The sequence below is a fragment of the Panthera tigris genome, chromosome B3 (assembly GCF_018350195.1).
Source record: "Panthera tigris isolate Pti1 chromosome B3, P.tigris_Pti1_mat1.1, whole genome shotgun sequence".
NCBI lineage: Eukaryota > Metazoa > Chordata > Mammalia > Carnivora > Felidae > Panthera > Panthera tigris.
In genome coordinates this window covers 33,610,011-33,637,638 of record NC_056665.1, presented here as the reverse complement: position 1 = coordinate 33,637,638, position 27,628 = coordinate 33,610,011, and the positions used below count along the sequence as shown (strand labels likewise).

At 43.6% G+C, this 27,628-nt stretch overlaps 1 protein-coding gene across 4 annotated transcripts; it reads right to left on the bottom strand.

Moving 5' to 3' along the window:
• Nucleotides 1-143: 143 nt before the first annotated feature.
• Nucleotides 144-27,510, bottom strand: PARP6 (poly(ADP-ribose) polymerase family member 6). 4 transcript variants are annotated; one of them, XM_042988464.1, is made up of 23 exons: nt 25,652-26,268; nt 23,589-23,786; nt 22,895-22,972; nt 22,038-22,132; nt 21,550-21,610; nt 21,219-21,309; nt 20,701-20,767; nt 17,986-18,135; nt 16,668-16,818; nt 16,035-16,088; nt 14,313-14,408; nt 13,336-13,428; nt 12,572-12,697; nt 11,230-11,295; nt 10,252-10,319; nt 8,704-8,752; nt 8,344-8,456; nt 7,516-7,588; nt 6,739-6,808; nt 1,559-1,638; nt 1,101-1,164; nt 853-937; nt 144-520 (listed from the first exon to the last, which is right to left on the bottom strand). In XM_042988464.1, the coding sequence occupies exons 2-23, from the start codon at nt 23,589-23,591 to the stop codon at nt 418-420; spliced, it is 1,836 nt and encodes a 611-aa protein (XP_042844398.1). In that variant the 5' UTR covers nt 23,592-23,786; nt 25,652-26,268; the 3' UTR covers nt 144-417. The 4 variants fall into 4 exon arrangements, 3 of the variants coding, with proteins under 3 accessions (XP_042844398.1, XP_042844396.1, XP_042844397.1); XR_006218515.1 differs by lacking the exons at nt 144-520; nt 6,739-6,808 and having other exon boundaries at nt 910-937; nt 16,608-16,818; XM_042988462.1 differs by lacking the exons at nt 144-520; nt 853-937; nt 1,101-1,164; nt 1,559-1,638 and adding an exon at nt 27,403-27,510 and having other exon boundaries at nt 5,944-6,808; nt 16,608-16,818; nt 25,652-25,918.
• Between the last annotated feature and the right edge of the window lie 118 nt (nt 27,511-27,628).

Sequence of the window (27,628 nt, the reverse complement as noted above, 5' to 3'; positions counted from 1 at the left end):
CACTACACTAGATGACTCAGCTTTTACTCCACCCAACATAATTAGTTCCAACCCTCAGGATATTCCACTCTCCCCACCTGACACCCCACTTGAGGGCTTGGGGCAGGTGCTGGGCCAAGGCTAGTCAGACCACAGTGATCATATCCAGTCCACAGCACCTTCCATTTTATTGTTTTATTTACAAACAGGGTGAAGTCAACTGGGAAAATCAGGAGTAGGGAGTCAGTCTGGGCCATCCAAATGTGGAGTGGTTCCTGGGTCAGTCTCCACCATGAAGGCCGCCTCTTCTATGCTTTTCCTGCCCCTTGGTAATGGCCCCTTGATTCCTCAGGGCAGCCTCACATGCTGCTCCTGAGCCCTTGTATGAGGGCAGATGGATCCTGGGGGAACAGGGGTGGTACGAGGGCTGGGGCCCCCTCAGTTTGTGTAAACCTGAGTTCCGATCACACGCATGATTTCCTTCTGTATCTTGGGGTCCTGAGTATTAATGTTGGCATCGCCCACCTGACCATCCTCATATCTGCCAAAGATAGGGCAAGCGTGAGCATAAGAGGGAGAAGAATACCAGAATAACGTCAACCAGTGAACTATATGTGAGGTGTGGCCATTCCAACCCAAAAGTCAAAACCCTTTCTTGCAACTCTTTAAGGTGGAAGAGATTCAGCTTATCTGATTTCCTCTAAACAGATCTATACCCATCCCCATCCTCCACAGGGAAAGTTCCAGTGCCAGCTCCACTCAGGTAGCCAGGGATAAGTCTCAGATGCCAGGAACAGACTTTCCCAGTAATCATACCATTAAACCCCCACCCTTATTCCTCAGAGTAATCCCCAACGTCCCTCCTAGACTTACACAAAGAAGAACCGTGTGCAGACATGGTCAGACACAGGGCACACCCAGATGTTCCCATGCTTCTGGAGGTCCTTAGATGTAATCACTGGGAAGAAGGGGGCCAGAAATTATAATGCTTAAGTCATACAGTCCAGGCAGGGGAGGGAAGACAATGTGTCAACAACACCCTCAGCTGGATCACGTGCCAGAGTTGTACCAGAAATAAAGGTTGGGGACACAGAAATACAGGGACTGGGTGAGCCACCTACCTTCACAAAGTGCTATACAGTTTAGATTCCGACTCTGCAGGAACCTTGACTGAATGGATCGGGTCTGGAAGAGAAGGATAGCAGAGCCAGGTGGACTGTTATAGCTTCCCTAGGCAGGAAGTTAGCTGCTGGTGGCTAGGGGTATGGATTAGGATATCTGGGTCTCCCAGCCACCACCACCCCCAAATTTTGCTTTTGCATAATTAGTCTGGCTGAGTCCATAGCTTCGATCTTTACATTTTCATGTCACTGCATTTAAACGCAGTCTCTGCTTTCACACTTGACTGAGGCCACATAGGACTCTGGAAGCATGTTCATCTTCAAACATATCTGATTCCTTCAAATGATCTTCAAACTACTCACCTCCCCCACCATTTGTTCCCCATCCATCTCTGTAGCCTAAACTTATCCTAGGGGAAGGATTCTGCCTGCGTCACTTGAGTGCCAACTAATAATACCTGGGGGATGGTATTCATCCTGTTATATCTCTGGACCAGCTCATCCTTGGAGGGCATCCTGTGCTGTCCTTTTCCCATTCCTGTTATAGAACAACAAATCCAGTTCAGTCACCCACTCCTCAATCACATAGTTACTAAAATGTCTACTATGTGCCAGGCACTGAGCTAGACATGTAGTAAATAAACAAACAAGGTATCTGCCCTGACACAATTTAGTCTGGTGGATACTACAGGCAAAGAACAAGTAATTACAACACAGTATGGCAAGAAGTGTGATGGGGAGAATCTAGAACAATGTGTGAGCTAGAGGAGGGGAACTAGCCTGCCCTAGGGTTTTGAAGAAGGCTTCCCAGTGACAGCCAGGAAAAATTACTTAAATGAAGAGGGGGAAAGTGTCCTGGCAGAGGTAAAAGGACATAGAAGGTCTGGAGGAAAGAAAGCAATGTGCCTTTGTTTGTATGGAGCATAGTCAATGGAAGGAGAGCGGCAACAGATGATGTGGAAGCAGTGAGTCAGGATCAGATCAAGCAGGCCTTATAGGCCATGTTAAGACAACTGAAGTTTATCCTGAGAATATCAAAGAATCACTAGAAGGTTCTAAGACCGGGGAGGAACACATGAAATGAGACAGGAATGAGGGGCTCACAAGAGTGGTGATATCAACACCTTGGATCAAATGCCAGATTGAGCAAAATGAGTGAAGAGGAAGCAAGCAGAGCAAGTCAGATCTGCTCCAGTCTCAAAGTTACATAGAAAACTATGAGCAGAGTCACTCAAAAGAAAAGACAGAAAGCACAGAAGGTAAGTGATGAATAATTTTCCACAAGTAACCACAATGGCAACAACCTTGAAGAATCCTGCTTCCTTTAGAAAGTCTTCCCAGACTTGAGGAAGCGGTGCCAATTCCCTCCAGTGTCCCCCTGTCTAAATCCATAAATCCTCTGCCATCCTTATCCCCCAGTGAATAGCCCTATTTATAACATTTGTAGACCCATTCTGGATTTTTCTTATTTACACATGGAACAGTGCTTATGTGCCCCTACTCCCAACTGTTTTTGGCCTGTGACTAGGACTTTAGTCTTGACTCAGCTTTCTCACAGGCCTACCCTTATCACAGTCATGTGTGTGTGTCTATGTGTCCATCCCTGTCTGTCTGAGAGGACATGGATGAAGATGGGAAATGATGCTATCCTTACAGGCCATAAGCAGGGCCCCTATCTCACCACTCTACCTTGGAACATTCTATTACAAATCCCACTCTCCTTCAGTTCTTGGTTTTGTGATAGCCATGGTGCAGGAGTGGGGATGTCTGGACTGACATTCCTCACTGCTCAGGCTGTCAATTCATCATGCACTCACACTAAAGTCCCACGACAGATATATGGCCTGAACAAAACTCAAGGCAAGACTTAAACTCTTAATTTCTTCCTCCTACAGGTGTGACACTTACCACCCCTCGATTTCTACTTTCCCCATTAGCCTTAAGTAAGTTTAGCTCTGAATCCAAACATGACGTTCTCATCCTGGGTATTTCAGTGCAAGATTCTGAGTGATCCCAAAGGATAAGAAAGAACAAGTTCTATCCCAAAGGATAAGAAAGAACAATCTGATTTCTATGGCTGGTCTTTCAAATGGCCCTTATGATGCAATCCAAATCTTGTCCCATCTCAATCCTGTTGCACACTGTCCTGTTCATATTGACCCAATGATCTTCTACAGTTTACCAAGACCAGAAACTGAGAAAGTGGTGGCTACAGTAATCCCTGGATGCTTTGCATCCAGAGTATACACCTATCAGAAGTCTCTAAACAGAACTAAACACACAGATGGAGTTTACTAACTCCTTTCTCCCTGGCCCTTGTTTTAACCTGCACACGATGGCCAAGTCATTGGAGTGGAGGCTCCATTAGCCAAATGGATGCTCTCTATTTATACCAGCTCCCAGATAGCATGCAGTGCCACAAAACTAAGGATACCCTGAGGGAGAACAGAGAAAACTAGAGCAGAATAGGGTATGTGGAAACATATAAGAAGATGGAATTGGTTAAATACTAGAGTAATTACAAGAAACTGGACATCTGTACACATCTCACATTATAGAGACTCTCACATATCTGTGGGCCCTCAGACACTCAGTCATTTAAGCAAAGCCTACCCTGTCAGTCCAATATAGTAATAAGAACACTGGCCCAGAAGTTAGGAGGCCTAGATTCCAATCCTAGGTCTGCTACTCACAGCTGTGTGTAACTTCTCTGTGTATGAGCTTTCCTAACTATAAAGTAAGAAAGGATTGGATGAGATGATCTATAACTCTAAAAGTAAAATCCTATGCCATTTTATAATCAGTGGACCTTTGCAAGAGGAAAAGGATGGTGTCCTATGATGTTTTTCTGTGACTGAAGTGATGAAGAAATATAGAGAGTCAATAGAGATTCCTGGCTCCATAGGTATTCAGGCACTCAGTAGTAAACAAAAGCCAGTGACAGAGAAGAGAGGGAGAGAACAGGATGAGAACAGACAGGAAGCAAGAATTTTGTGGGCACCAAGAACACCAAGGCACCAGGAGAATCTCACTACTTGGAAAATAACAAGAGCTTAATGAGGGAAGCTCAGGCGGGAACAAAGATAAAAACTGAGGAACCCAGACAAAAAAGCCAAAAAGACTACCCTAACCCCAACCCCACTTTGCACCCCAGGCACACAGAATAAGATTCATTCACACATTCAATCGGTATTTATTGGGCACTTACCCTGGGTGGATTAATCATTAGGTTTGGTTCATGACACACTATTATTTATTTATTTATTATCTACTATACCTATAGACCCAACCTACAGACTAAATCCAAGAACCAAAACATTACTAGTGATTTATATCAATGTGCTCCTACCCTATCCCAGCTATCTATCTGCTTATCCTTGGGAGGTAACCACTATCCTGAAATTTCTTTAGTTTTATCATACATAACACACATGCACCAAAAGGTTTATATTTGTTTGCTTTTAAACAATATAAAAAAGACATTATACACTAGTCTTCTGGGCTTGCCTTTTTTTTTCTTTAGCTCAGCTCATTACCAAGGTTTTTCCATGTAGTTAAGTACTACTATTTATCCATTTTCATTGTTAAATAATAATCCACTCTGAGAATATATGAAAATGTATTTATCCATCCTCCTGGTAGTGAGCATTTGGGTTGGTTCCAAGATTTGCTACTGCAAACACTGCTGCTTTGAACATTCAAGTACACCTCTGGGCATGCAGGAATAAAAATGTTGGGTCACTGGGATAAATTTTCTCAGCTTTATGAAATTAAACACTAAATTGTTCTCCAAAGTGGTTGTACCAATTTATATTCCAATAAACAATAAAAGAGATCCTGCTAATCAACTTTTAGGACCATCAGAGGTATTACCAGATTTCTTAATTTTTGCCAGTCCACACAGGTGGCAAACAGTAGTCATTTTGGTCTTCATTTTACTTCCTTGATTAATAGCAGTTCAGCAACTTTTCATATTTTTTGGTCATTTCTTCAGTGAAATGTCTGTTCATGTCATTTGCCTATTTTTCTACTGGGTTGTCTTTTTCTTACTGATTTTTAAGCATTTTAAAATACATTTTTGGGTTACCTGGGTGGCTCAGTTAAGTGTTCAACTCCTGGTTTCTGCTCAGGTCATGATCTCACTGTTGGGTGAGGTCGAGCCCCATGTTGGGCTCTGTGCTGGCAGTGTGGAGCCTGCCTGAGATTCTCTCTCTCCCTCTCTCTCTCTGCCCCCTCTCCTGTTTGCTTTCTCTCTCAAAATAAATAAACTTAAAAAAATATCTTTATTACTAATCTTTTGTGGTTAAATATGTTACAAATGTCTTCTGGTTTGTAGCTTTTCACTTTCTTAAGGTGTCTTCTGGTAAACAGAAGTTTTTAGTTTTAATAAAGTTAAATTTACTTACCTTTTATGATTTATAATTCTACATTTTTTCATTCTATGGAAAGTTTTATATAAAATGAATAATTTGTTTGGTTTGGTTAAAGCCTGGTTTAAGATTCACTTATAAAACTATCTGGGTTTGGTGAGTTTTTTGATTTAGTTGCTGCTGTTAGAGTAGTTTAAAATTTAAAGACTTTTCTAGTTCTATGATTCTGGATCTAAGTTTTCTTATCTTTATAATAATTATAATTACCAGATAATACTAAATAATAATCTATAAAGAATATAGCACTGTAGGGGCATCTGGGTGGCTCAGTCGGCTGAGCGTCTGACTTCGGCTCAGGTCATGATCTCATCGCTTGTGAGTTCAAGCCCCGCGTTGGGCTCTGTGCTGACAGCTCAGAGCCTGGAACCTGCTTCAGATTCTGTGTCTCCCTCTCTCTCTGCCCCTTCCCCATTCGCACTCTGTCTCTGTCCCTCAAAAATGAATAAACGCTAAAAAAAAATTTTAAAGAATATAGCACTGTCTCCTTCATATGGTAGACATGCAACATATGGTGGTTATCTTTTATATAGAGACTGTGTAGAACAAGAACAAACGAAAACTAAAAAGGAACTAAGACATGAACCTGTAACACTGAGAGAGCTCCAAGGCAGATTCATTTTCTGAATAGAACAAACCTGGACTCATCTCCTGACTAGAAAATGGACCTTACCCATGCCTTATCTTTGGAATAAAATGCTTTCTCTTCCATTCTTATAATAGTATTTAATTATAGACAGTTTAAATTTTAAAAGGTAGTTGACAGGGAGAACAATGTCTCCAGAAATGTAAGCCGATGGAAGATACTCAAGCATTCAAGTGTATTCACATATAAACTCACATGCACACGTGTACATATACCATCTATAAACAACAGGCTATTGCCCACACCAAAAATGTGGTCTATGAAAAGCCTCATTTCAATCTCCCAGTTATTTCCTAACTTATTCTCAGAGCCAAGCCTCTACAATGAATAAAACCATCCCTATGGAGAAGAGGACTTCCTAACAGAAAGGGAGATAATTGGGCTCATGGTGTAAAGAATCTACATTACTAACGAGAGGAGGTAAAGAAACCATGTATCTATGACTGGGAGAGAGCTGACACAGACCAAGTACCCATGATGGAGCAGGAGGAGACAGCATAGATTACGTATTCACAAAATGGATGCGATGTAAATAGAGCCGAGGTGGCCAGACAGTATTTCTTACCTGAGTATCCAAAGGAAATACTGGAGATGGGGCTCAGGTAGATGCCTTTGCCATAGGCTGCTCCATGCAGCTTGCAGGGAAACACCAGGATGAGCAATATGAGCCTGGGCCCTCCCATGGCTGTATGTTAGGCAGCCACAAGGCTTATCCAGCCCTCTGTCCCTCCAATTACCTTCTCACTGGTTCAGATTACTCTAGGAATTTACTCTTGAAAATCTGATTGGCTGAAAAGTGGATGCAGGTTAACCTCTTTGCCCTACTAGATACTGATGTCTTGGAACGTAAGGAGTGGCAAAGCCACTAGTCAGTCCCTCAGAATCCATACTCCATTCCCCAGGCTTTGGTACATATGCAGATTCCAAAAATGAACTATAGAACAGGAACCCAAGAGGAGAAACAATAATCACTCCTTGGATTCCCATAGGGAGAAGAAATAAGTCTTTTATATCACTTTTCTGAATGAACAGTCACATAAATTAAAAAGCTTTGTCTAACAGGTTAATGCATCACAGTGGCTGTAGTCAGTATTTCATATTCCTGCCTATTGATATAATCCTATTCCCAAAACTACCAAAAAACACAGCCTGGGGTCAAGTATATATCAGCCATATTCATTCTATACAAACAATTCCAACCTCTTTCCTTGGAAAGCCACACGGCAGGCTAGATTTGAGGATGCTGAGGCAAAAATCAGTTCAGTACTCTAGAGCAGGCTTCCCCAAAACTGAGTGGGGCAGGGAGGGGAGTGGAGAGAAAGGGAAAGGCACACAGCCTCACCTGCAGTTTGGTGTAGGATGCATTGACCAGCCCATTGCGCAGGATCGAATGCCAGTTTTCAATGTGGGACCCACTGTAAGGCAGGGTAGAAAACATGTCTCTTCATTGTATGAGATTCCCAGAAGCACTTTCAAGACCGCCACGCCCACCCATTCTCACCCACACAGGACATGATGATGGACAGGGATACAGCTAGCAACAGACACACACATGGATACAGTCACAGGCATGCAATATACGTGTGTATGGCTAACTCTCCATTGTAACTTCCAGTCCCATTCTTTTTCCTGTGCTTCAGCTGGTCCCATCCTAAATCCTCAACTGCTGGTTCAGTATTTTCATTTGCCTATTCTCCTGATATTTCAAGTTAAGCAGATTCATTTCAAACTCAACCAACAGAGCACTGATCCCAATATGGTTGCCAGTTCTAACTTCACATCTATTTTAAGAAAAAGGTACCACCACTCTCTTAATATCTCTCTCACTTTCTCTCTCTCTTCTTCCACAATTAAGCATAAATTGCTGATTTCCTTCAAAATAGCTTTCAAATCTATCTCCTCCAATCTGTTCCCTTAACCACATCTTTTTATGTGTAAATGTCATTTCTCCTCAACTGCAACATAAGTAGCTTGAGAGTAAAGACCATATCCGATGTATCTTTTTACACTCTATAGCGCCTACCACAACAGCATTAAGAAATATCTGACTGATTGGTTGGACATATGTAACACACACTCATGTACCTCAAGTGAAGTTGCCCTCCCACCCCCCTACATTATTTGTTGTCATTCCCCCAGTCCCCACCCACCCCCAACCCCCCCTCCTCACTGGAAGGCAAAGGTGCTGCCGTAGAGCTTCTTGGCGGTCCGGAACCGAGCCTCCTTGGCAGGAGGGCTGCTCAGCAGGAGGAACTGGTGTGAGGTGTGCATGAACTTCAGCTGCTGCCCAGGTTGGGGGTCGGGTCAGGAAAACAAAGAAATGGAGATCAGGGAGGGAAGGGGTGGGGATGGGGAGCAAATGGGGGCTTGCACTGACCCCAAATAAGGAGAATATGCTTAGGTCCAAAGACAACTGTTGATGGATAGAGCCAATGAGGCAAGTCTAGGATCAATGTGGTTAGCTGGTCTGGAGCCCCTCCCTGTCCCTCACCAGAAATTTAAAGAATTTAGAAGAAGAATGGTCACTTACCCTGCTGAGAGGTAGTTTGACAATGTGTGACCTGTTGCTAGAGATGATCCTAGCATAAAACAGAGAAGAAAGGAATGGACAGAATGAGTGTGTCATTAGACCATCCAGAACAAAGAAGCAGTCTTACTGTACCCCTGAGAGAACAAGCAAGGATTCCAGGGCTGTTGGAATTATGTAAAATGTCCAGATCACTATCTAGATATTCCTGTTGGTGGTAACGCTTGTGTATAAAAATGTAAAAGGGAAACTACTGACCAGAGTTACTGGGTAAACAATGAATAAAAGAAAAGAGACGGGTGAAAGGGAGACTGCTATGTCTGGGAACAGAAAAGGATAAAACAAAAGTGGGTGCCTAGGTGGCTCAGTCAGTTGAGCGTCTGACTTCAGCTCAGGCCATGATCTCGTGGTCTGTGGATTTGAGTCCCACATCAGGCCCGCTACTATCAGTGCAGAGCCCACTTTGGATCTTCTGTCCCCCCTCCTCTCTCTGCCCCTCCCCTGTTCATGCTCTCACTCTCAAAAATAAATGAACATTAAGAAAAAAAAGGAAAAGCACGTAAGATCAGCTACAATAAATAAATAAGTAAGTAAATAAGAAAGCAGGGATCTTTATTAGCATGGTGACAACTTATACTTGGGATTTAGAAACACACAACTGGGACTCAGAGGAATCTTTCAGGGCTCTCAAGGATGGGGAGGGATGGAGAGAAAGTTACTGTTTGGGCTGGAGAAAGAAACAGATGAAACTACAACAACCTTCCCTAGGATTCAAGGATAGACTGGGCTGTGTTTTGGCTGAACTCAGAGGATAGGAGAGAACAAAGGCATAAAGCATTGAGAGCTCAACATGGAAGCATTATCTCATATAGTGGATACAGTTTTGTTTTGTTGTTGCTGTTGTTGTTTTTTTTTGTGCTTCACCCATTTACTTGTGATGCCATCCTGGATACTCTATGCCTGGTCATTCCTGATGCTAAGAGGGAGCATGTTGTATTGAAAAAGTACTGATGTCAATGGCTGACTAGGAAAAGAAGGGAAAGCTATGTCAGGAAAACAACAGCAATCAAGATCGGGGAAGGAGGGCAGAGGGTGGAGGGCAGTAGAGAATGTTCAGAATCTTTGTTTGAAGGGAATAATAATAGTGCCTCAAGGCTCTGGACAGTGTACATCAAGAGGGTAGGCCTTGAGACAGGGATAGGGAGTAGAAGGGGGAGACAAACCTCTCTGTATGCACAGAAAACTTAGTTGAAACCGTATTAACTCCTACATGCAAAGGGTACTTAAAGACCTATTGGGAAACAAGAAACACCTAGAGAGAATCTGAGACATTGTGTCTGAATTTGTGAGCTCCCGCTAAGCTCTGAGTTCTTATCAAGGCAAAGTATATCAATAAAACCCCAAGAAAAAGCAGCCAGAATCTCTATAACCTCAGGAAGGATGCTGGAACCGGCTCTAAAAGAAGTTGTAGGTTCCATGACTAATTCCATATCCCCCGGCACCCCCACCCCCAATCCCTGAAGGACAAACCATTCTATTCACATCACTTACCACTGCAAGAGAGGATGGGCCAAGGGATCCAGCTTGTCCATCTGCTTCTTGATTTCTAGATATGAGCCCTGTTAAGACAAAGGTCATAAAGTTACCTCCCAGGAGAGGTGAGAGCCCTCCCACTTTTGACAGACTAATCAGGGCCCAGGGCAAGGCAGGCACTGAAGGCCACACAAAGGCAAGAGGAGATAGGGTTCCCACCCTTAAGGAGCCCAGTCAGATTGGGAAGACTCATAAATAAGTATGAAAATGACTGAAAATGCTTACAAAACAACATGCAGGTGGGTCTCCCTCATTTTACGCAATTCCTACAACTCTAAAAAGTTGACTTTAAATAAAAAATAAATAAAATCAATGTCCCAGAAAGATTAGGCTAAGGAATCCTGTAGTAAAACTTTACATAAAGCAAAGAGTCCTTCTGACAGTAAATCATCCCTCCTAGGTATATCTTATGTGTTAATCTGAACTGTGATATATAGGATTTGCTGAGAAGAGGCCCACCTGTAAATGTGAGTACAAATGAATGTCTATTCATGCAGAGATTGCAGACGAGGGGTGGGGAAGTCTGGTGAGGGGCAGCCTTGAGTCAAAGGATGGTCACTGCTCCATGCTGCTGCCCCACCCCTAGAAGGACAGAAGATGTAGGCCCCTGGGGCTAGTTCCTTACATCCAAGCCCCCTCCTCGCCCTCCCAACCCTGGGCAGAAGTCTTTCCCTCACTTCTCTAATTCCTTAAGAATTATGGGAAAAACATTAAATATGAACAACTTGTGAAGGAATTGGCAGCAAAGGTAAAAGTTGAGAGAGACATCCGGAGTGAAAAAGAGAGTAACAGAGAACAAGGATTGGGAAGGCTGAAGAGGGAAGACTAAAGAAAACTCAGTGAGGAATCTGAATAGCATTTCTAAATCTCCATTCCACTCCCATGGATTCCAAACACAACAGGGCACTTAAGCAGGACAGGCAGAGGGCAGAATACCTGGGTCATCTCCCGGATGGACATCACACTATCCAGAGCTTTTTGAAGTCGCTCATAATTCTTCTTCTGTGGGGAATCAATGGGAAGAGAAGACCCAGATGAAGAAAAGTGGAGGAGAGTAAGATGTGATGAAAAGGAGGGCCAGATGTACAAAAGAGGTCTAGGCCCCAGGGAAACAGTATGGCATGTCATGGAAAGAACACAGATTTAATGTCAGACAGTTCTGGAATCACATGCTAGTTCTCTTTTACAGCTAGAAGTAATAAGGTAAGTTACTTAACCTCTTAGAACCTCAGTACCCTGTGTGTAAATGAAGATTAAAATTCCCACTACACTCAGAGATCGTTCTGAGGACTAAATAACATACGTAAAGAACTAATATAGTGCCTGATACATAGCAATAAGAGTCATAGTGAGGCACTCTGCTAGGTACTTGTGATGGTTAATTTTGTCAACGGTTAATTGAGTTGATCTGATGGGTCATGCAGTGCCTGAACGTTTTGTCAAATATTATTCTTGGTGTGTCTGTCAGGGTGTTTCTACATGAGATTGACTTTTTTATCAGAATGAGTAAAGCAGATTGTGCTCCCCTCATTTGGGTGGGCCTCACTCAATCAACTGAAGGTCTGAAGAGAACGAAAAGGCCAAGTAAGAGGGAACTCCCCCTGCCTGACTGCTGGAGCTAGGGCACTGGTCTTTTCCGAACACTGGACTGGAACTGAGAAACCTGCTTTTGGGGGATCTCAAGACTGTCAGCTTTTGGACTGGAATTTATACCACTGGCTCTCCTGGGCCTCCAGTTTGCTAAATGCAGATCCTTGGGCTTCTCACCCTTCATAACTACATGAACCACTTCTGTATAATAAATCTCTTTCCATAGATATCTCCTACTGGTTCTGTTTCTCTGGAGAACCCTAGTACAATAGTTTACATATGTTATTTCTCATTTTTATAACAATCTGCAAGGTAGATATTATCCCCTTTTTACAGATAAGGGAATTGTGGTACCAAAAGGTTAAGTGACTTTTCTTACACCATTCAGCTAGGGAACAGGAGAACCTCAAATGGAATCCAGGTCTGTCAGGCTCCAAAATCTATACTCTTCCCTAGTATAACATAATAATTCTTCTCCCCTCCTTCTAACAAACTCAGTTACTTGTTCACTAAAACAGCCACAGCTTAGGGTTTAAGAGTTCCCAAGAACCAAGTGTTCCATCCCTTCTGTCCCTCCTTCCAAGCTGTTATATACATGAGAATGACAGCCCATAGTCTCCCACTCTCTTTTATTGTTTCTATTCCTTTTCTATTTCTATTCTATTGCTTTCTTCCCAAGCAACAATACCTTGGGGTTAAAGGCCAGAGTCTTGGGATCAGTGGGGTCCACCACAGAGGGATAAGGCTCAAAGATGATGCTCTTTCTAGGGGACTCCAAAGCTGCCCTACACATGGCCACCAGCAGATCCACCACCTTAGGCGAAAGGAGAGAAAGGAGGCAGAAGCTAAAGGGTTTCCCAGTGCTGGGAGTCACACAGTATCCAGCATAGGTCTGTCCACCTGTTGGAGGCTCTCAGCATTTTCTCTGCTGTTCTTTTTAATAGCAAACACGTTTATGTTTTTTTCATTTGAAAATACAGGCTGTTCATAAAAATTCAAGTAATGATGATTTAAAAAATGACTAAGAAAAAGATAAAAATCATCCAATTGCCCCCAAACAAATCTCATTCCTCACAGGTACTACTGCTAAGTCTGAGGTCTACCCTTGCAGATAATTTTTCCTATGGAAATAGTTACCTTATTAAATAGGCAATTAAAAAAAAGAACTATACTGCACATACTGTTCTTCTCTTTTTTATATATGTTATAATTTTCTACCCATAAATAATAGCTGTATGGTATTTCCACTGTAAGGACATACCATGATTTCTTTAACTGAATCCCCATAGATGGAATCATATCGATTCTTTTTTCGCTATTACAAACAACAGTACTGTGCACACCCTTACATATGAAAGCATTTCTGGAGGTTAAACTGCCAAGGAGTGACATTGCTAGGTCCCCTCGCCTTTCTTGATGCTAGCTCCCCAGCAGCTTTTCCCTCTCCCATACCTCTGCTCCAGTAGCAACCTCCTCTGCAGCTCCGGACATGACTCCCAATGTGTAGAAGGAGAAAACACACAGCTCACGAGTACAGACGGCTGGCTGAACAGACATATTAAACAGAGAACAGTGACACAGGGTGTGCAATAAGAAGGTGTCATAGGGAGACAAGGACAAATCTGACCTTAGACAACTCTAGAACCAGGTAGGAATTTGGGGCCCTCTATGTCATGAAAAAACTATAAATTAGTCTTAATTAAAAAGCCTTACTTGTAAGATTCACAGTTAATGCTGTCTCCTCTCTGAAGCCTTCCATGACTTCCCTAGGTAGTTAGATGCTCTCTCTTGTGAGTTTCCACAACACTGCTCATATCTCTTCTACACACTGACAGTGCAGTCAGTGTCTGCCCACCCACCTAGACTTGGGAGTCCTTGAGGACAGCTTCATATGCAATCATCTTGACCAATATCTCAATATCTGATCCCTATTTTTAAATGTTGGGTGGGGATTATATCTGCAATAATATTCATACATCCTTGGGGTTCCTGAGTGGCTCAGTTGGTTGAGCATCTTACTCATCATTGATTTCAGCTCAGGTCACGATCTTGTGGTTCATGGGATTGAACCCCACATCGGCCTCGCACTGATAGCACAGGGCCTTCTTGGGATTCTCCCTCCCTCTCTCTCTCTGCACCTCCCCTGCTCTCTTTTTCTCTCAAAATAAATAAATAAATAAATATTTTTAAAAAAGGACCACTGGGGAAGTGATAATAAATATTAAAAAAAATTTATATAGCCTCATATTTCAAAACAGGACTGCAGAGATTTGTTTTCTGAGGCAAAATAATTACTTCTAGAGTCTCAAGAATTATGGACAAAATTCTACCTTTACCATAGACCCAGGAAGAAAGGAATAAAAGAAAGATGAGGATTGAGAGCCTTGACTAAGGGTCTAAGGAAGAGGGTCACAGATTAGGGCACATACCTTGAGCATGGACCCATTCTGGAAGACATGCTGCTCATCACACACCACGCAGTACTCATTCAACGTTGGAATCCTCTGCTCTGCATACTTCATGATCTGGGAAGAGAAGACATTGTTATTAAGTCTTTTTGGAAGTACAGACACAGATATGGGAAGCAATTTGAGCTTCTTTTCCAACCACTCTCTCCTCTCCCAGCCCTGTGCGTAAGGCAGACCTACTCTTGGGCCCTGCACTTAGTTTAATTGAGGGCCCAACTCTAGAGCTACAGCTATATATTATAGTTAAAATAAGACCAACCATGGTAGAAGACCTGAGTTAAGATCCTGTCCCCCCCCACCCCCGCCACACTACTTAATAGCATATATAACTTTGGGCAAATTGGTTAACCTGAGCCTTGGTTTCTTCATTTATAAAGTGATATTATTCACCTCATAGAGGAACTGAGATTACTGAGAAAATTTTCATGAAAGTGTTTTATAAATATTAACATGTACTAACCGAACTATTAACCTTAGTTGTAGTAATTAAGATTGTCCCTCTGAGACAGGTGAATATTCAGACCATGATCACATGGCAGGGGGCCTAAGAAGCCATTTCAACTACCCAGAACAATCAGCTTATCCACTGGTCAAAGCCACAGATACAACTCTTGTGCTGGGAAGAAAGCAAAAATCTAGAGCTCATATGGCAATATGCTAAATAATTTTTTAAAACACTCTGTCTAGGGGCACCTGGCTGACTCAGTGGAACACACGACTCTTGATCTTGGGATCATAAGTTCAAGCCCCACGTTGGGTACAGAGCCTAGTTTAAAAAAAAAAAAAAGAAAAGCAAACTAAAAACAATAACAACAAAACCACACTCTGCCTTAACATGACTTTTCAGCCAGGTACACTTTTGTATAAATCAAGTTCTTCCCATTTCACATACTTTTGGGCTAGTAAAGGAACATGTAAGGGCTTTTATTCACTCAGGTGTACTGAATGCCTACTATGTACCCAGTTTGGTGAATGGTCTCCTTGATTATGAGGTAACATAAAAAGATTGTCTTCTCAGACCCTAAACGTCAACAAGGGAGATGTGGCGTGTATACAAATTAATTACAATTCAAGGCAGCATATGGTATACTGCACATAGATGTCATATAAAACAAAAAGCATCTTAAGAGTTCAGTGAGAGGAAATATCACTTCCAGCTAATATGGTTGGAGAAGAATCTTATGGCTAAGGTACCAATGAGCCTTCACTGCACCAGGCAGATATGGGGAGGAAGGCCCGTGGGGGAATGCTATGAACAAAGACAATTAAGATGCAAAAATGAAAGAAAGCAGGTCCAGGGAATACAGAGGTTTTAAAAGGAAATCACCTAATAGTAGCTGAGCAGTGGAAGAGGTCTAGGGAAAACTGAAGACCACTTGAGCAAGGATGTCGGGGATCATAAGGAAATCAGTGTCAATCCCTCGCCTATCTTGACATCTATGCACTTAAAATCATTTGATCGACATGGTCTGTCAGTGTTGTCTTCCCAATAATGCTGTAAGCTTCTTGAGGATGGGAACTGTGCCTTCTTTTCTCCTATCTACACAATACGTAGTACAGTTCTGGGAGCAGAGCAACTCAGGAAATATTTGTTAGCTGACTGAGGAGCTGGGAGATGTTAGGGGATCAGATGGGTCAGACAACAAGGGAATGGCTTAGGAATGAAGCTTTGAACTCAATTACCTGGACAAGAAATCCATATTCCAGAGTAGGGATATTCTTGCAGTGACCACTGACCTGATGAGTGAAAAGACAGAATTTATGAGCCTCCTATGAAGCAGGTACCTAGACAGACTTCACACTCATCACCTGAGATTCTCCTGAAGTAGCTACACCCTAGCTCTGATTAGCTTCAATAATCCCAAAATTGAAGAGAAGACCTTTAAAAATTTTTGCCAAAGGTTCTTGAAAAGGGCTCACCTGTCCTTAACCTTTTTCAAAGTAGGTGGACAGGCTAATACAGCAGCTGATGACCAAGTCCTAACCACAACCTAATAAAATCATACATGACATCTTAAGATGCCCAAGCCCAGACTCCCTGCTTCATGGCTTACAATCAAAGAAGCTTGACAGAGAGTTTAGATGTTTTCAGCTTTTAAAAAATGTTCTCCATTCCACCCATTCATGGTAGAGTGACCAAGTTTGATTTAGGATGCCTGAAAAACCATAGTCTCACCTCACCTTGAGAAGCTATACTCCCACGTTTCCATTCCCACCCTCCTAACACCCAAGTCAAACCCTCCCCAGCCCATGTACCAAAGGAGAGGTCCGTGCTGGGGGAGGGAGGCCCACGTGCTGGGGGCACAGGAGACCTGCCTGGGGGCTGGGAGGGTAGCCAAACACCTCCACTTTGGGGTTCTTCATGGTGCAGGAGATAGAACGGTTCATGAGGCGCCCAACTCGAAGCTCGGGTACACCCAGTTTGCCTTTCAGCATGGAGTCCTGTATGATCGGGAAACTGGGAGACCTGGACAGAGAGCAAAGGGATGTGATAAAACTGGGATTCAGTATGAGCCCTAGAAGAACACTGGAGATAAGTGCATCCTAAGCCAGAATGGGTGAAGGGACCTACCTAAGCCAAAGAAGAACTCTTATCTGAGGGAAGTTACACCAGATCTTAAACACTTTCTTTTTTAAATGTTTATTTATTTTTAAGATTTTAAGAGAGACAGAGTGTGAGCAGGGGAGGGGCAAAGAGAAAAAGGGAGACACAAAACCTGAAGCAGGCTCCAGGCTCTGAGCAGAGCCCAATGCAGGGCTCAAACCCACGAACTGTGAGGTCATGACCTGTGCCAAAGTCAGACACTTAACTGACTGAGCCACCCAGGTGCCCCAGATCTTAAACACTTTTAAAACAAGTAAATCACAAACCTGAATTGATTTTTATGTCATTATTTGTGTGTTCTTCAGATTGGAACATGGGAGGACAGGCAGAGGCAAAGTCTCGGTCAATCTCTACAGCAGCTAGGCCAGGTAGGGAATGATCCCCTGGACAGGATGCCTGTTTAATTTACTCAGTGTGTGTATGTGCGTGGCGTCTGCGTGTTTATATACACATGAAAAGTGCTGAATACTGTACTAAGCAATAAGTAGCTGCAACCCAAAAAAGCCTGATGTCTGTCTGTCAACAATAGTGTCTGGAAAACTATAAATCCGGGTTTATATTTGCCTTTGGGAAGATCAGAAGGCACCAGGGTGGACAATGTAGGCCTGGAGACAGAGAATGGACAGTATTTATTTCCAAAAGTTAGATGATCAATCAGTGTGCCCTTTCATGACAGAAAGGAGTTGGTACCTATTCTCAGACTCTGCCTTCTTAGTAGAGGGCATAATGATGAGGTTCAAAGAAAGAAAAGACAAAAAATTAGCATACATTTCTGCAAAAACATACCATGAGCTAGGTACTGTGTTTTACATGAAGGACAAGGTATGAATACTGGTGTCAGAAGTACAAAAGATAAAGACACCTAGGGGACAAGACTATGTAGGTCGGTGTTAATAGTTAAAGGTGCAGAATTCAGAGGACCTTGGGAGAGGGCAAATAGATTAGTGTAAGTAATCAAGAAGGTGGGGTGGGAGCTCAGACAAGACTAAGAGGTCATTAGAGATTATCTGCTCCTCGGGGAGCACTTACTTGGGGATGGGTGAGAAGATGCTGAGGCCGGCTCGGAACTTCTTGATGGTACCACTTGCCTTGAACCAACTGTGCCTCTTTTCTTGCTGGGTCTTCAAGAAATCGTTGCTGAGATGTTTCCATTGTTGGGATGTGAACATACCCAGGATCCTAAGGAATCAAAGACAACAGGCTTTACAAAACTCAGGCAGGGGAGTAGGTCAAGAAATAGAACTATGAAAAGCAACTAATCTAAAATTCAGACCCAGGGATGGTAAAGCTAGCTGTGGTGGGGGAATGTGTGTCTGAAGACCTCGCGATAATGACCTCAGCCCATGGAAATGTACTGTCCTAAAGAACCTCTTTACCTTAGGGGGTAAATACCTACTTCCATTACTTAATCTAATAGACCAGAACAATTCTGAGATGATTAGCCTTTAGTGGAAGGCTTGAAAGCTGAGCCTTCAACGGCCATGAATCTGGGAATTTATTGCCAAGAATGACTATACTGAGAGTGGAAAGGGGTAGTGGGATGCAATTGGATACCACCCTCTACCTTGTGAATAGTGAAGAAAAGGAGTAGGGACATGAGGGGTACTGACATTGTTAGCAAAAAAATTACATCCCCAAACTTATGGCTTCCAATTTGAGCTGGGCCCTCCACTAGTCTTGCCAATCCTTTCATGTGTCTTTGATGAGTTCTCTCTGGCATTACTCTAAGCTATTATTCCAAATCCTTACTGCCTTCATCAACCTTCTAACTTCACCTGTGGCTGAGAATCTCTTCCTTCTTAACAGAAAAAACTGAAGCTATCAGTTACCAGCTCCCTTAATTTTCCAACCCTACTACAAAATCTATTTCTATTTCTACTCTTACCTCAATCCCTCCATTCTCTGAAAACAAAATGACCCTTCTATTAATATCTCTATTTGGGTTCTAGATCTCAGTCCCTTCTTGCCTCTTTAGGGATCTTGATCCATTAATCATATCCCTCTCCTATCAGTTCCTTTCCTAAAGTCTACAGAAGTTTCAACTTCCTATACCTTGATCTAGCTGCATTTCCTTCCCCTCCAATCCTCACTTAAATATCTCAGTCCACACTTACTGTATCTACTTCATTGCCAACCACTCACTTCTCAAGTCACTGTATTTTGTTTCTACCTTCACTTCTTCATGATGATTGCTCTTGCCTCCATGCTAAATCTGACAAAAACTCTAAGTTCTCTTACTTATCCTCTCCGGCATCTGGCCCTCCTTGTAGGAATTCTCTTCCTTGCCTTCTGAGACACCATTCTCTTCCTATTCTTCTCCAACTTTTCTGACCTACCTTCAATGTTTCTTCTTTCTCTGACCACCCTGCTGGTTTCTTGGGTATTTTGTCTGGATGCTAAAGGGTGTTTTGCCTTTGATCTTATTTTCTTTTCCATGTTCTCCCTCAGCAATTTCATACTCTAAACTGGTTGTAATTTCCATCCATACACTAAATATATTTTCAACCCTAACCTCTCCTGTTACATATCTATGTACTGAGTACCTCCACTTGAATATCCCAAGGTTACCTTTAAACATGCTTAAAATGAAACTAATTATCTATCCTTATCACATAAACCTGTTCCTCCCCTATTTAAATCAGTGGTGTTACAATTTACCCAGACATCTAGGCTGGAAACCTAAGAGTAATTTTCTACTATTCCTTGGCTCTTATGACTACACATGACATATCTGAATCAATCTTCAAGTCTTACTGATTTTATACCCCACAAATCTCTATAGTCCACCTTTTATCTCTATTCGCACCTATAATCACACTTTGGCTCAGGCCCTCATCATCTCATGTCTGGACGTCTACAAAAACCTCCTAGACTTTTGGTCTCTTGTCTCACCCCCTCCTACCTATTTTACACAGTGCTACTGGAATCATTTCTCTAAAACTCAGTCTGACCATGGCCTCTCTTTGCCTAAAACCCTTCAATGCTCCCACTGCCTAGAAAATAAAAGCCCAAGATCCTCTCTGATTTGGACCCCTTCCTACTTCTCTGACTTCAATTCCTACACTCTCCCCTTGTATTTTCCTAGCAATATTTAACTACTTGAAGCTTCCTACACACAGGCTGCTTCACCTGACTGTGCCCTTGCAAATGTTATTCATGCTCAGAATCTGTCTGCATGGGCAACTCTTACCCATCCTTGAAAACATGAATCATCTTCCTTTCATTCATTCACTCATAGCCCTCCACCCGCCACCAGACTGAGTCATTCCTTCCTCTACATTCTTTCTAAACCTTATATATTCACTTGTATTAGAACATGTATCCAATGGACTCTACTTGGAACTTCACTGAGGGCAGAATCTATAATTCATTTATTTCTCTTTGTATACCAAGGCACTCAACATATTTCATAAACTATCTGAGCTTTTAGAGCCCCACACTGAGAAAACCACAAGAGAAAATATGAAGATCAAGACCTTAACTCCAGAGTTGTACTTTTCCTTAAATGGTAAGTACTGATGAGCCCCCTCTCACCTCCAGAAGCCTCAAGGCCAGACACCCCAGAACCAGAGGCTCTTCCACCTAACCATAAATTTGGCTTTCCAAATTTATTTTAGTCTTTCTTAGGCCCATCTCAGAAAGATATTTTGGGGAGGAAACACTGCGTCCAAGGGTCTGCCTGTCCATCCGTATGTCCGTCTCTTTCCCTCATATATCCATAACCAGAAAGATCAAAGTTCTTACTTCTTCAGCTGAAGACCCAGCCCAAACCCTTCCTTATTTGATGGCTGGAAAACCTCAATTGATGGTTCTGCAAAGAGAAGAAAAAGCTCCTAGTATGTACATATCTCTATTTTCCTGGGAGTCCAAAGCCCCAATTCAGTGGATGAGCTTCCTCAGATTCTAAGGGTACTCTAAACAATAGTGATGGAGAAGGAAAACATCTGAAGCAGAGGGTAGATTCTGGGAGCTGTCTGACCCATTTCAAATCACTTCAACTTCTATGAGGACGCTGAGGGGAAGGGAAGGAATAAATAATATCTGGGACCAGAGAAAACAATTTCATTAACCAAGAAGGCCTTTAGGGGATGGCTATCGGGTGACAGGGAATGCACGAATGACAGCAAACTGAAAAGCCCCCACCAATGGCCTGCAGTATATACCCGAGAGCCTTATTCTAGCTTTTCTCTGGCTCAGTTAACTTAGGACTTTGGATTAGACCACACTTAGAGCACCTACTTGCCCAAAGTCACTGCCTTTACCTGGTCCATCAAGGTACTGGGAAAGAGAAAATCGCAGCCTCAACACAATAGGTTCTGTTCGGAGGACTTTCCAGGCTGTAGAGACTTCCTCCTAAAAGAGTAAGGGAGAGTTTCCAGTTTAGCAACAGAGAGGAATGGACTTGGAAGTTTTCCCTATATGACACACACATGCACATGACAGTACACACCACTGTCTGCTGATGGTCTAGGAAAGACAGGGATGAAGAATATGTGCTCCAAATGCAGCACTCAGGAACAAGACTCCTGGCCTACATGACAAAATCCACAAGTCCAGCTAGACATGTTGTTGGCAGGTACTAGCACCACTTACATCGAGGAAGCTGATGTTGATGTGGAGGTCAATGTCCACGTCATCGATAGTTCCATATTCTCTACAGAGATACAGGTGAGACTCATTAAGGGAGAAAGAAGGGAACAGAGACTGAGGTGGAGGGAGAACTGAGCCTGGGGCCAGAGGAGAGGGAAGAGTGAGAAGTAGCTCTGTATCTAGACTTAGATGCAGCCTCAAGCCACTTACATGATCAGGGCTTTCTCCAGGCCAGAAGCCTTTCTTACCTCAAAGATGAAACTATTGGCCTAGAGGGATCTAGGATAGAGGAAACTGCTGAAAAAAGTGGCTATACTTCCCCACTCACCACTGTCAGCTAAGCTTAAGTATTCTGAGAAATTCCCACTACCTATCACTAAGCTCATAATTTATCCATGTCCACAGACCCCCTATTATACCCTAAAAAGAAAAAACCTTTAGCCTCTTAACAGCTCAGAAAGAAGTGGCTTGCTCCTGAAGTGGGGTCCCACCTGATGGATACAGAGTTCTCACTGTAGATCTCCTTCACGGCTTCAATGTCTGCATCAAGCTGTGGGTGTCGATATAGGTCAGCCGCACAGCTCCCCTGAGTCAGCAGCAAAAATGGTGGGGAGGTTTGGGAGGAGGGAAAATAGAGGGGGAAAGAGAGAGATGAAAAATAAAAAGAACATGAACACCAGGAACAGGAAAATCAAATGGCAGCAGTACATAGAAGCAAAAGGCTGCTCTTACGAAGGAGCTCTTGATGGTGGCCCTAGCCACCAATCTTTGGCCACAAGTATCCCTCCATCTCCACTCTAGTAAGCTTCTATGAACCAATTGCAGGCTTTGCTCAACGAGTACACAGCCTTAAGTTTCCAGCTTTTCCTCTCAGACCCTGACCATGGATACTTAGGTATCCCTTCTAGGAGAACTCAGAACAGGCTGAAGAGTACAGAATTTAACTCAGATGGTTCTGTGCAAAGAATCCAACATTCCTGCTCAGGACTGTGCCCTGGGGAGTGATGGCATGAAGCAATCACTGGCAGGATATCTTTTAAAAATTTGACCTTGATGAATGAAATGACAGCCACTGGCTGGTGAAGAGTCAAAAAAAAAAATCACTATTTCTAACCAAGAACACATGGGGTAGCCCCCACGTACAGAGAATGTAGTTTACTCTGGGAAAGGAATGAGCTCCAGGTAAGAGCAAGAATATGAAATCAGCTCTGGCAAGACAATGCTCAGACTGCACCAACATCATATCCTCATCTTATGTCTGCTCCAGAATAATCTTTCACTACTTGGTAAATTCAGAGAAGCACACATTTAGACTATCCAACATGGGTCTTAGGGGCTGTAATCTCACCTGAACTCCATAGAGAAATTCCTCTGATTCATTATCTCCCTCCGAATCATCATCATTCCAGAACTGGCCTTTGATGTCCTAGCGATGAAAAACAAGGATACAACCCTTTGTTGGATCCCTATTATCCCATGGAGCAGGAGGGCGATAGGATACAAAATAGATTCCCACAAATAATGGGAGGTCCTTTGGGATAGAACTGAGACCCTATTCCCTATACTCCCTTCACCTCACTCTTCTGGAGCATTTCAGTCTCTTCCTGAATCTGGTCATATCCATGGCCTACCTCTGACCTTGGGAGGGATGGAGGAAAACAGGGCACTGGAATTTTGGCCCTCTTGATTGAGGCTCTGGTAGCCAGGGGGGTAGGGATGCAGACTTCAACATCAATGTTGGTTCCTGGGCATATCTAGGTCCTAGCACAAGCTGGCCTCTTCTAGATCATTACCCCAAAGCAGCTCCCATGCTTACCTAAGCTCTTTTATTACTCCCTTCCTCTTATTTAACTTTCCTTCCTTCCCAAGAAGAAAATCCACCTGTACACACACCAAGTAATACTGTCTCCATGCTCCTTCTCCTTCTTTCAACTTCAGATAACCACTCTACCTTTCAAAAGGGTGGGAGGGAGAGTACCAGGAAAAGGTGTCCCATCTATCCCCTGGATGACCAGTCAGAGAGGTGGGAAGTCAGTTCTCACCATTGGGTCAGTGGGTCACACACAATCCCAGGTCAGTGCTAGGCAGCACCCCTCCATACCACCAGCTGAACCCAGGCCAATGGGATAGGCATTTAGGAGGCCACAGAGGGAGACAAGGGAGGGGGTGATGTCAGGGGCTGACTGTAGATCTGCTGGGGATGGCAGGCTCTGCTGTTGTGGTGATAACAAGTCACTGTCCTGTGGAAAGTAGACAACAGTTGGTTTCATCACCACTTAATAGCTAGATGGTATTTACACAGGCACACATGTTTATGGATACACTTTTATTAGACAAATATACAGACACTTGCACATAGAAACATACTTGCATGCATGGACACATACTTATACACATAGTTTTTTAAAGATAATGAACCATGAAAGCACTATACAAACATGAGACACTACTGTTCCATTTAAGCTTGAGAGTTGGGGATTGGAGCAAGTCCCTGCTCTAGATCATAATGCATATCAACCCCTGAAGCCAAAAGTGATGGTGACAGGAAAAGACGTTACCTACTTTGTCTAGTTAGTTCATTTTGGAACATTCTTCATAGTACCAACCCCCATTAGAATCAAGATTCTTTTAGAAATCTTTACCCCTATTTATTCAAACTGAATCATCATCTCTTATTAAACATCAACATCCCTAGACACCTTTACATGACAATCAAAGCTAACTTTAAAAGTCCTCAACAACACTGAATATCCCCTGGTAGACATGGTCTGAGTGGTCTCATCTTGGAACCTATTCCCCAAATAAAAATGCAATAATGATCTGAATAAACAGTCAGAAACACACTAACCCCTAGCCTTTCGCAAAATTAAGAACCACTGTCTAGGCCTTCCTGGCACTGCACGGATCTGTCTCACCTACTCCAACTTTACGCAGAGGTGTTCTTGGTCTCTAATACGGTTCTACTGAACCTTAGGTTTGAAGATCACAGTGGGCTTAGGGATCTGTAACATCAGTATCACCTGGGAACCTGTTTAAAATGTAAATTCTCAGACTCTAAGACCTACTGAATTAGAAACTCCAGAGATGGGGTCCAGTAATCTGTGTTTTAACAAGCCCTTTGTTATGCTGATACATGATAAAATTTGAGAACCACTGTTCTAAATCCTTGTGTACTCTAGGGGCCTGTGGTCTGTTCCTCAAATACCAACTTAAGCCTGGTAACTGATCCAGGATGGGGACATATGGGACAATGCCAGTACACACGCCATAGCTGTCCCCTCACTGACAGCACTGCCTCACTCATTAAAAATATGCAAAAGAAAATTACAATTAAAGTTCTTAGAGATAAAATGGCCTGATACCTGAGATTTACTTTAAAATACTACTCCAGCCCCAAAAGGGGGGTATAGATGGGGGGGGGGATGAAATAAATATGGCAAAACATTAATTACTAATGAATCTGAGTGATGGGTACATGAGGGTTTCTTATGCTATACCTTTGCATATAGTTGGAAATCTTCATAACAAGTTAAAAAAAAAATCACAGGCTACTCTTGTACTTTTTCAGGGGCTCTCATTAAAAAATCAACTCTAAATGTGAACAGGAAAATGATCCCTGAAACTCCACAACTGCCTCCTTGCTGTTCTTCAAACATAACGAGTATATTCCCACCACAGGGCCTTTGTCCCTGCTGTTGCCTCTTCTTGGAATGGTTTTCAGATATCCATATGGCTTGCTGCTTCACTCCTTCAGCTCTCTGCTCAAAGGTCATCTTGACCATCGTCTATAAAACAGCAAAACCTCAACACACACACACTAGCACTCTCTATTCATCCCCCTTACCTGCTTTCTATTTTTCCACAGCACAATGCCCTGACATACAAAATATTTGTTTGTTGTATTTATCTCCCACCAAAGTATAAGCTCTGTGGTGGCAGAGGCTTTGGCTCTTTACTATGTTGTCAGTCCCTCAACTCGTACTTACTGATGAATAAATGAATGAACTGTCTGCTGGATACCCAAACCAAAGGGGAGATACATACAAGAACCTAAACATGTCTACACATAGACAAAAATGACTTTAAAAAACAAGATTCTATTCACCTTCAAGAGCAGCTGAGAACCAAAATTACGAAGATCTGAGGACTGAACTGGGTTTGTGAGATTTGAAAATAAACAGTCAGGTGCTGATCTGGATGATCACAGAGGAATAAAGAGGGAGGCACTAATGTCCAGCGTGGGCTGTCTTGGGCTGGGTGGTAGGATGTTGGCAGCGTAGGCCAGAAGTACCAACTTTCTCAAGGTCTCTGTCACCGTAGAAGTCAAGAAAAACTTAGTCTCTCTCCAAGGGCTGTTGCTGCTTGGTTTCTGCTGTTATCACAAGGAGAAAAAGGTAGTTCAGAGGGAATTTTTCTTGTCCAGGGAAGAAACAAGTCAGGAACTACCATCGTTTCCCAACCAGGGTGTTTTAGGGAAAGAGACTCCCATCTTCTACTCTCAATGCCCATTCCTCTGGAGGTAAAGAATGGGTTTGAAAAGTAAAAGAGTGGGGAAGGGGGGTAGGTCATGCATGACATTCACAGAATCACAGACATCTGAAAGAGGAGGAAGCCTAAAAGATGATCTATTTCACAGCTTTCATGTTATACATAGAATGCTGAAGTGTAGGGGCGTCTGGGTGGCTCGGTCGGTTAAGCGTCCGACTTCGGCTCAGGTCACGATCTCACGGTCCGTGAGTTCGAGCCCCGCGTCAGGCTCTGGGCTGATGGCTCAGAGCCTGGAGCCTGTTTCAGATTCTATGTCTCCCTCTCTCTCTGCCCCTCCCCTGTTCATGCTCTGTCTCTCTCTGTCTCAAAAGTAAATAAACGTTAAAAAAAATTAAAAAAAAAAAAGAATACTCAAGTGTAGGAAGACCAAGGAAGCTGCTTAGCATCAGTATAGTGGAACCTGGACTTAAGCACATTTGACAGGTCCTAATTACATCCAATTTTCCTATAATGTGGTTATGACTGATTAAGGTAGTTGTTTAATGCATTAAGGAAATAACATCTATCTGATTTATCTAAATGAGGTGAAGGAGGGAACATTTCAAGAGAAGCTGGGCCAAGTAGAGACTGTGTGAAGAGTGCCCAAGGAAGGGTATTGTTCAGCTCAGTGTTTACTCTGGATGAGGGCAGCTAACACAAAGCGCTTTACAGTTTGCATGGAAACAGGCCAAGCGTAAATAAGCCTCAAGTCTGGATCACAAAGGTCTTTCCCTAGGTCCGCAGGCGGTTCTCGGTGTGACAACTATTCACCTAGTCAAAAAAGCCTCCGAACCCAACGTTTAAACTCTGGGCTTAACTCCCAGCTTTGTAGTCCTGGGAAAGTGGGTTACTCCTCTCTATACCAAGTGCTCCTTTCTCAGAAAGCCTAGGCCACTGAACAAAGAGTGCGGGGGAGAACCCACGGAGGGGCGATTCTCGAAGGCAAGCGCTATCTCCGGTATACCCCGTGGAGAGCAAGGACGAGGTTAGCCCCCAAACACTGGCAGCCATCCTCGTTTCCAGGGCAGGCCCAGAGGCCTCCCTAAAGGGAGCAGTCACAGCTCTTCTCTGGTTTCCTACGGAGACGCCAAAGACACCCAACACCTGCCTCCCGGGGAAGAAGCTCTGCGCCCGATTTGTGTCGACAGCCGCCCGGCCTTGAGCGCAGCCTGTCAAGCCTAGGAGGGCCCCTCAGAGCCACCCGGTCCAAGACCCTCACTTCATCCACCCCGGCCGAGGCGGGGCGGGCCCCGCACCCTTCCCGCGGCCCGGCCGCCCCGCCCCGTCCCCGTGGCGGCCGCCCCACAGGCCGGCCTCGCGAGTACTCACGGCGACCCCGGGCCGCGTGCGGCCGCCGCTGAGGGGACGAGCGGCCCGGGACGCCCCGCGGGGGCGGAGCGGCAGGCCAAGGGGAGGGGGCCGGGCCGGGCGGGCGAGGTCGCGCACCCCCACGCCTCGTCGTTCCGTCACGGGCGCGCAGACCCACTCTGCGCACGCTCGTGCGGGGGACACCGGAATCACGTGACCCGCGCCTGACCAATCGCCGTGCGGCCTG